Source organism: Tasmannia lanceolata, unplaced genomic scaffold, assembly GCF_043159265.1.
Source record: "Tasmannia lanceolata isolate RefF3 unplaced genomic scaffold, GAP_Taslan_0.1 ptg000016l, whole genome shotgun sequence".
In the NCBI taxonomy this organism is placed as follows: Eukaryota; Viridiplantae; Streptophyta; class Magnoliopsida; order Canellales; family Winteraceae; genus Tasmannia; species Tasmannia lanceolata.
In genome coordinates, this window is record NW_027518693.1 from 16,118,518 (window position 1) to 16,127,522 (window position 9,005).

The 9,005-nt window shown below is 43.7% G+C and overlaps 1 protein-coding gene and 1 pseudogene across 1 annotated transcript; both read right to left on the reverse strand.

Moving 5' to 3' along the window:
- Positions 1-3,708: 3,708 nt before the first annotated feature.
- On the reverse strand, positions 3,709-4,119 carry LOC143847931 (UDP-glycosyltransferase 85A7 pseudogene; annotated as a pseudogene).
- Positions 4,120-5,905: 1,786 nt separating this feature from the next.
- On the reverse strand, positions 5,906-6,403 carry LOC143847932 (uncharacterized). Its single transcript, XM_077356709.1, has one exon. It carries the CDS (start codon positions 6,401-6,403, stop codon positions 5,906-5,908), a length of 498 nt encoding a protein of 165 aa, XP_077212824.1.
- Between the last annotated feature and the right edge of the window lie 2,602 nt (positions 6,404-9,005).

Genomic DNA, 9,005 nt, shown 5'->3' on the forward strand with positions numbered 1-9,005 from the left:
TTCTATATGTAGGATGCTTATAAGACTCATGGGGACTGTCACGCCCCGAACCCAGAATTTTAGGTATGGCGCACGTGACAGCCGCCGCACGCCCATAGGGTCGCCCCCACAAGCATGCAAGGCTCCTTACAATCAACTATTCTCAACATTCAGAGCGACTAATAATTGTGGAAATTTTAGTCTCAATTAAGGCTCAAAGGAAATACATATATAGGTCCATAAGTCTAAATCCAAACAATTCTTATTCGACGACAATCTCCTTAATAAAGTAACAAAAGTCTCTAACTGGAATAATGAAAGAAAGCAAGAAATTTCTTAAACTCCAATCCAAGTGCCTGAACTCAGTAAGTCTATTGCCGCTCGTCTGTATCTGAAAATTGTTAAACCACATAATGAGCTAACAGCCCAGCCGGTTTTCCAAATCTAAGCTAGCTAATAGGAAAACAAAAACAATGCTAGTGCGGAAAAGAAGTAACATGCCATAAAATTTTAGTCTATACAGAAATTGATAAGAAGCAAGAAAATCATTTCTACATAAGCTATATAAGAAAAATACATGCTTTTACAAAAACGGTTCCAATCGCTCGGTTATGCAGTTTTCCACTTTGGAAAAAATGACAAGAATATATATTTTCAACCACTTGGTTTTGCAGTTTTCCATTTAGAAAACAAATACTTAACAGTCTTCTCTATGGCGAATTTCCAACCTTATTGGCAAGTAGCGTAACTCAAGGAGAACACTCGTTCGCAGGACTCACAGGTCCTAAAGCGCGCAATGTAATATTATCAATAGCCAGAGGACTCCCTACTGGCCGCCCGAGATCAACCTTACGGGCAAATAAACTCGACCGGTCAACGTGATCACATCCAGTGTACTCACCCACTGGCAGGTTGAGCACTAGATCCCCACCAGAGATCAACCTTATTGGCAGCATCCATTCAATACTAAGACTGTATACAAATATAGAGAAAAGCAATTTAATGTTTTCAATACCATGCCATAAATTTTGAAGACGTTTCAAACAATTGGGGGCCCCCCCGTTCCAAACCATTGAAACCATATCATATGTAGAATGCTTTTCAATAGTGTTTCATGAATTTGAGTTTCCTAAATCATGTTAGTCACAAAGATCTTTTTTTGTATAAATAAGGAAGCATGTTAAGACTAAAGCATTTCATGGATAATGACAATTCAACCATTAGTATGACATGCTAAAAGAGATCAGTGAGAAACCTTTCCAAAACAAGTTCCATATAATGGACTGCAAATAAAGCTTGCAACAAATCTAAGTATATGGAATATATGTAATACACTGACATAGCGTAGGATCACCTACCTTATGCACTATCTCCAGAAATTTCCTTTGCAAGGTCAAGTCCCACGAAGATCTTCCTAGAGCGTAGAGAGATGTGATGTAAAGTAAGTGGCTGAAATGAAAGAAAAGCTTAGAGTTATATAGGACTGTTGGGGTAGAAGGTTACTCACCTCTCGTTACAAAGACCAAGCAATAGAAGGCTTTCTCCCGGTTGAGAAGGAACGACGACAACCAATTGTAGTCGTGTCAAAGGCGACTACAAGTATTTTATGGAGGGTCCCGAGACAACGAGCTTCCTCTTGCACTTTCCACCAAAGACGACACAGAACTTCCAAGGTATTTCAAAAGCCCAAGAAAGGAGGCTAAACGATGCAAATGAAGGGTGGATCGGGGCTGAAACAACTAGCAGTAATGGCTGTTTGTATTGAATTAGAATCCATTGGCATTGATTTTAGGGGATGATGTAGATGAGGGCACAAATACAAAGGATGGCTGCTGTCATTCAAGGAAGAGGAAAAATGATGCCTTCAAAGAGAACCGATCTAGTCTCTGATATAACCTTCACTTGAGGGAAAAGACCAACAATGGTCTCTCCACCAAATCCACCCCCTTCTAATAGATGATAAGAAAATGACTTATTTTCCATAAAGGCTTGATTTGTAAGAAAAGCTTGCCTTGATCGACCATGCAACAATTAAATTTGATTTGGCAAAATTTCCTTGCTTGTATATGACAAAAAGGTAAGCAATTTACTTGGTTTAGGTAACTTGCCTTCCTTGCCGATGGCCAACCCAACACACCAATCCAAATTGCCTTGCTTGCCCACCTTGCTATATTTAGTTAAGAAAATAATTGGCTAATCTTATTGCAACAAATCATGGCCATCCAAAATTCAAAGAAGGCACTAACGAATTTGGTCATTCTCTCCTACTTTCCCTTTATAAACAAGATTGATATGGGAATATCATTCTTCACACTTTCCTTTAAGAACTTCTATTTAGGATCGTACAGTACCTTACTAGTCCAATAATCATCATGGCCTAAAGAGCACAAAAAAATCTTATTCTTACTTTATTCAAGGCCTTTGCTTAAAAGCATAGCTACTTTTAGTAAAACATCAAATACCGGATTTTGATAATGACACCCTACTAAAAAAAATAACACTTTTAAAATTACCCTATTTTAGAGGCATGAGTTTTGGAAGGGACACTCATTTCCAAGCAAATATTCCTAATTTAGATTTTGGAACCGACGCTCATTCCAAAGACATTTCCAAGCAAATATTCCTAATTTCGATTTTGGTAACGACACTCATTCCAAGGAAATTAATCATAAGTCCATTTGATAATAACACCCATTACAAGTAGTTAAAACATGTTCAAGCATTGGGGCTGGGTGTTACAGGGACTACAACACAAAGCATTTAATATATTTTTAGAAAACTAGAATTAGTAGAATTCCCCATAAGGAAACAAGATCCTCTGAGAGAAAGACCGCCGGCAAATACGATTCGATCTTGCACAAATTAACAGAAAAGTAAAACATTAAAACAAGCTATAAGATGAACACCAGGATCTTCCGTGGGTCGGCCAAGCCTACATCCATTTCATCTTTCCGATGTGGGATTATTGCTTTTGCGTGGAACCCCCAACAATATCCCCTTCCACGCGGAAGCAATATTGTGGACAATCTCCCATATCCACGCTGCGGCGGGAACCACGAGATCTTCTCTAAGGGAACTTCACCCTCCTCAAAGGTACACTGGGGTTGCCGAGATCTTCCCCAAAGGACTTTTCTTTTCCATCCCCTGAGGAAACACCAGGGTTACTATGCCCTAGGTCTAATGCCACTTGTTAGGACTAGGTGAGAACTCCCCCTTGAAAGCTAGCGTTTAACCCATCCACATCCATTTCATCTTTCTGATGTGGGATATATGCTTTTGCGTGGAACCCCAACATTTTATTTGATGTATCATGATTCGTGAAGTCCAGTAGCATGTATAGTGGAGCACACTTCTTAGGATGATCCACACCGTTAATTTGATAGGCACAACATAAATAGGCTGTACCGTCCGAGCTGTAGAGGTTTCTATAATGTACATCCGGTCCCTCTACAGATCAGAAGGTTAGGATCATCCTATAAAGATGATTTAGGTGTACGGCCTATTTACATTTTAGCCCATCAAATGAACGTTTTGGATATCCAAATTAGTGATCGTCTATTTCACAGATCTAACAATTGGAATGAGAATAGAAAAACCAAAAAAGCATATTTATTATCACTCATCCAATACAACTCCAATACAATTAGGGCTACAAAAGGACTAGAAAGAGGCTTAAATTATAGGGAAATGATTTCCCCCCCTTCATTGCACACTTAATAATCTTATTTTTTAGAGACGTAACTCTTTGATCAGATTCTCCAAGTTCATGTAAGAAGAGCCTCCTTTCTTTGTAGCTCTCTCTGCACTCTCCTTCCACTCCCTAGCCTTCTTCCTCATCTCCTTCCCCTTCTCTCCTTGCATCAACTCCCTAACAAGACAGTCCACTTGCTCCCTCTTAACCTCTTGGCTAACCTCCATTCCAATCCCCCACTCACAGCAAGCGAATCGGCAATTCGTCGGTTGCTCCCCACAAAATGTCCAACAAATCATCGGCACCCTGCCACATATACTCTCTAGCAAAGAATTCCACCCACAATGCGTTAGAAACCCTCCAATTGAAGGGTGGGCAAGCACTTGCTCTTGTGGGCACCAACCCGGGAAGAAGCCCCTCCCTTCGACCTCCTTAAAGAAATCCTCCATTAGGACCGCGGATTCCCCCCTCACAAGATCAGGCCTAATGACCCACAAGAAGGATTGCTTACTTTTTTTTTTGAAGAAGGCAACAGAATATGAATATATAGATGAATAAGCAGAACCGAGATGGTCCTGAAGGAACAATGAGAAAAGAAAATAGCAATACAAGAATTCAAGGGGGGAGATAGTCAAAGCACTCCAACTCGGCCCGAGAAACACCGCTCTTAGCCAGGGAGTCGGCTGCCACATTGGCTGATCTCCGGACATGCTGAAAGACCATGGAGAAGCCCTTAACTCTATCCTCTATCTCCTCAAAGAAAGGCACAAGTCGCCAAGGGGGAGAAGCGGCTCCCGAAAGCCAGCGAATAACATTTACAGAGTCGCCTTCGACTATAAGTCTGTCGCACTCCAAGCACGGCATGGAGAGAATCCCGCTGTGTACGGCTCTAACCTCCGCCTCAGTCGAGTCTGCAAATCCAATAGGCCCCGAATAGGCCCAAATGATTTCCCCTTTGTAATTCCGACATAACCCCCCCACTCCTGCCGCTCCTGGATTGCCGATAGAGGAACCATCAAAATTGAGCTTCAGGGATCCCGGCGGAGGGGGAGACCAGGAAGGTCGAGTTTTCACTTTGGTAACTGATTCCATACAGATGGTTGGCCACCCTTCCCAGAGGGCATAAGCAGAAACAAACCGAAAAAGAGGAAGAGAACGGGCCCAGGAGATGACCGCTGCTACCACCTGAATATAAATCCAATATGGGGACCTGACCTTCCCTTCGAAGACACGCGCATTCCGCTCTTTCCACAAGAACCACCAGGAGGCTAATAGACACATCTTCCACAGAATTCTGCCTTTCCTCTTCCACGGAGCCCAGTCCCAACTCCGAATAAATTCAGCCATAGAATTGGAAGGAACCCAACTGACTCCGAACCGAGTAAAGAGAAGACCCCAAATATATGAAGCAAACTTGCAATGTATAAAGAGGTGGTCAATGGATTCTCCGGCGGAGAGACATAGAGGGCAGTGATCCACCAGCCACATTCCTCTCTTCCGCAAGAAATCCATCGTCTGAATTCGGCCCCAGCTTACCGACCACCCAAAGAAAGCAACTCTCGGAGGGCACGCTTGGCGCCAAACCGCGGAGGACGCATGTTCCACTAGATGGGGGATCAGATGGTGGTAAAAAGATTTGACGGAGAAAATCCCCGACGGATTCCAAATCCAAATTCGACGATCTACGCCCGAAGACTTGATGAAGCAAGAGTCCAATAAGGAGATGAGGGCGTTGTAAGCGCTTAACTCTCGAACAAAGAAGGCTCTTCGGAACTTAGGAGCCCACGCCACTTGCCCTTGGACCCGATCAAAACATTCTGATACCCAAGCCTCTTTCTGAGATGAAACAATAAATAAGTCAGGAAACAAAACTAGGAGAGAATCAGCCGAACACCAAGGGTCCTGCCAAAACCGAATTCGATCCCCCCTATAAACTCTGAAGCGAACTCCAGGGGCAAATAAAGACTTCAACTGCAAGATGTCCCTCCATACCGTGATCCCTTTGCTTTTAAAATTATCAACGGATTCCCAATTCCCAAGAGATGAACCATACTTACTGGCTATGACCCGGACCCACAAAGAGGAGTGTTCTTCGCCATATCTCCATAGCCACTTGCCCATAAGGGCCTGATTAAAGAGCTGGACCCTCCTGATACCCAAACCTCCATTTTTAATTGGCGAGCAGACTAGACTCCATTTAAGCAGGGAGACCCCCTTGGAAGACCTTGAACCACCTCACAGAAATCGTCTCTGAATTTGCTCTATGCGCTTAGCAACAGAAGCGGGACAGTGAAAAAGGGATAGAAAATAAATCGGCATATTAGAGAGAATGGCCTTTATTAGCACCAATCTACCTCCTTTGGAAACCAACCGGCGCTTCCAGGTGGCCAACCGACGCTCAATCCTTTGTATAATAGGAGCCCATAGGTTGTGCCTCGGACGGCCCACTCCGAGAGGAAGACCCAAATAGGTAGCGGGAAAGACATCTAGCCCACAGCCCATAATTCTGGCGAAGGAGGATGCATCGCTCTCAGAGACATTAATCGCATACAACCGAGATTTGCCAAAATTGGATCGTTGACCCGAGACCATCTCATAACAACGAAGCATGGCTTTAAGGTTGAGAAGCTGGGAGATGACCGGAGAACATAATAGAAGGGTGTCATCCGCAAACTGAAGTAGCGAGACTTCCACCTTACTATCTCCAATAAGGAACTCTTTATAGAGCCCCATGGCACTACCTTTTTTCAGTAAACTGCACAGGGATTCGGCCACGATCAGGAAAAGAAAAGGAGAGAGAGGGTCACCTTGCCGCAAGCCTCTAGAGGATTTGAAAAATCCTTTTGCTTAGCCGTTGATGAGAACAGAAAACCATGCGGATGATAAACAATTCCGGATCCACCCTCTCCACCTTGCCCCAAAACCCATTCGACCCATAAGATAATCTAAAGCGGCCCAATCCACACAGTCATATGCTTTCTCCATATCAAGCTTGCATAAGATGCCGCCTTCCCCTATCCTCCGGTAATAGTCAATGGCTTCATTTGCTGTTAATGAACAATCAAGAATTTGACGATTGCCTAGAAAAGCACTCTGATTTACCGAGATAATAGATGGAAGAACCACTTTGATACGGTCCGCCAGCACCTTCGCAAGCACTTTGTAGAGGCTGCCCACCAAGCTAATCGGGCGAAAATCTGATACTTTTGTGGCGCCATCAACTTTTGGAATAAGGACTAGAAAAGTTGCCCCCGTCCCTTTGTCGAGAAGAGCACCCTCAAAAAATTCTAGAAAAAAACGAACAAGATCCGATTTGACTGTTTCCCAACATGTCTGAAAGAATGCCAAGCAGAAACCGTCAGGGCCAGGGGCTTTATCCTGAGCCAGAGAGGACAGAGCGATTCGGATTTCCTCCTCAGAGAAGGGGATTTCCAATCCGGCAGAGGCTTCCAGGCTCAAACTTGTAAAACAAATGTCTTGGGGAATTGGGCGAACAAGCCCATCAGCGGAGTATAATGATCGATAGAAGGCAATAGTTTCTCCAATAATCCTCTCCCGGTCAGATACAACCGCCCCCTCCACTTCTAAAGACTCAATTCGGTTCCTTCGTCTGCGAGCACTGGCTATGGCATGGAAGAAGGCTGTATTTTTATCCCCCTCCAACAACCACTTGACTCGGGATTTTTGCCGCCAAGAGATTTCTTCAAGCATTAACAACTCTTTATGTTCTTGGCGGAATCTTCCTTGTTGCTCCCCTCCGCCGAGGCCAATCCACTATCAGCCAATGAATGAATCTCCATCAACCGGTCCTCAAGAATCTGCTTCCTGCCGAGTGCAATCTCTTTCTGCTCCTTAGCCCATGCTTTTAATTTCCCTTTGATGAACCTTAATTTTTTGCCAATAACGACATCACTGGGTCCCGTGAAGACACATTCCGACCACCATCGGACTAACTGAGCCTCCAAGAGGGGATTTTCCAGCCAAGCCAATTCAAACCGGAAGGGTGGGGGGGCCCAGGACTCCATTTTCGGGGACAAAAGAATAGGGCAATGGTCGGAGACAGAATGGGGTAATGCCTGCTGGTAAACTTCGGAGATAGCTGCCAACCAGTCGCCCGATAAAAGAAACCTGTCAAGCTGGCTCCGGTTCGAACCTCTTGCCCACGTGAAAGATGAACCACCCAAAGGTATATCAGCTAGCTCATTGATCGCGATAAAATCAGCAAAAGTTCTCATACCCACATTAATGCGCTGACCCCCAAGTCGATCTCTTGAATCTAGAACTTCATTGAAGTCCCCCCCAATGCACCAAGGAGCGGAACATAGGCCACGTATCTGATTTAATTCTTCCCAAAAAGAACACTTCTCAGAAGGGGACAAAGGACCATAGACTCCTGAGAATAACCAGACTGAATTATCATTACATTTTCGGAAGGCTACAGAGAGAGAGAAGACTCCTCGCCAAACATCCGAACTGGCCCACAAGACTGTATTCCATGCCACCAAGATACCCCCTGAAGCTCCTTTGGATGCTACGAAAGCAAAATTCCAATCAGAGTTGAACCCCATGCTTCTCATATCTATGGTACTGATTTGCTCCATCTTAGTTTCCTGAATACACACCACCTCGGGTCGCCGATGTTTAACTAATGCTTTTATTTGAATCTGTTTCTCCCGAGAGCCCAAGCCATTGAATTCGTTTCTCCCGAGAGCCCAAGCCTAGGATTGCTTACTTTTGGCCAGGCCCCACGCGAATTCTATCAACTGTTTGCCTGTCATAATCACAATGCTCCCAAAATTCACATAAATTACCGATCTTGGCGCTCTTTGATCCAACCAATCCAGACATTCTGTGTCTTCTTTCCATAAATTTGAACCGATGGATTTGGATCGACTGTCAGACATCTGATGATAGAGGTCCACAAGAGGGCCTATGGTAAAAATGTCAAGGGAAAACTTATTTTGGATTCCGTCGACAACTTTCCATTCCAAATCCTCGAATGTGTTGACAATCATACCCTTGGCTCTAAACGCATTCTTCGAATTCTCCAAATCATAATTAAGCATGATGTCGTCGTGATTTGTTGTTCTAATGAAAGTAGGAAGGTCCTTTAATCTAAAGCCTTCCATTCCTGGGATGAAGTCAATTGTGGTGTCCAGATATCCATTTGTGAAGCAATTTTCATCTGCAAAAACATGGCATTAGTGTATGAGAAAACGCATAAATTACTCATACAAACTGTAGAATTGAGCCAAATCAAACTAAGTTACAAATAAGATTACATGTTGCTATTATATCATGTGAAATTATATGTCCACCCCATATGTTTGTATTT

What these genes read in the sequence shown, in the direction of transcription:
- LOC143847932 (XM_077356709.1), bottom strand. Translation starts at nt 6,403, where the DNA reads ATGGGGCTCTATAAAGAGTTCCTTATTGGAGATAGTAAGGTGGAAGTC.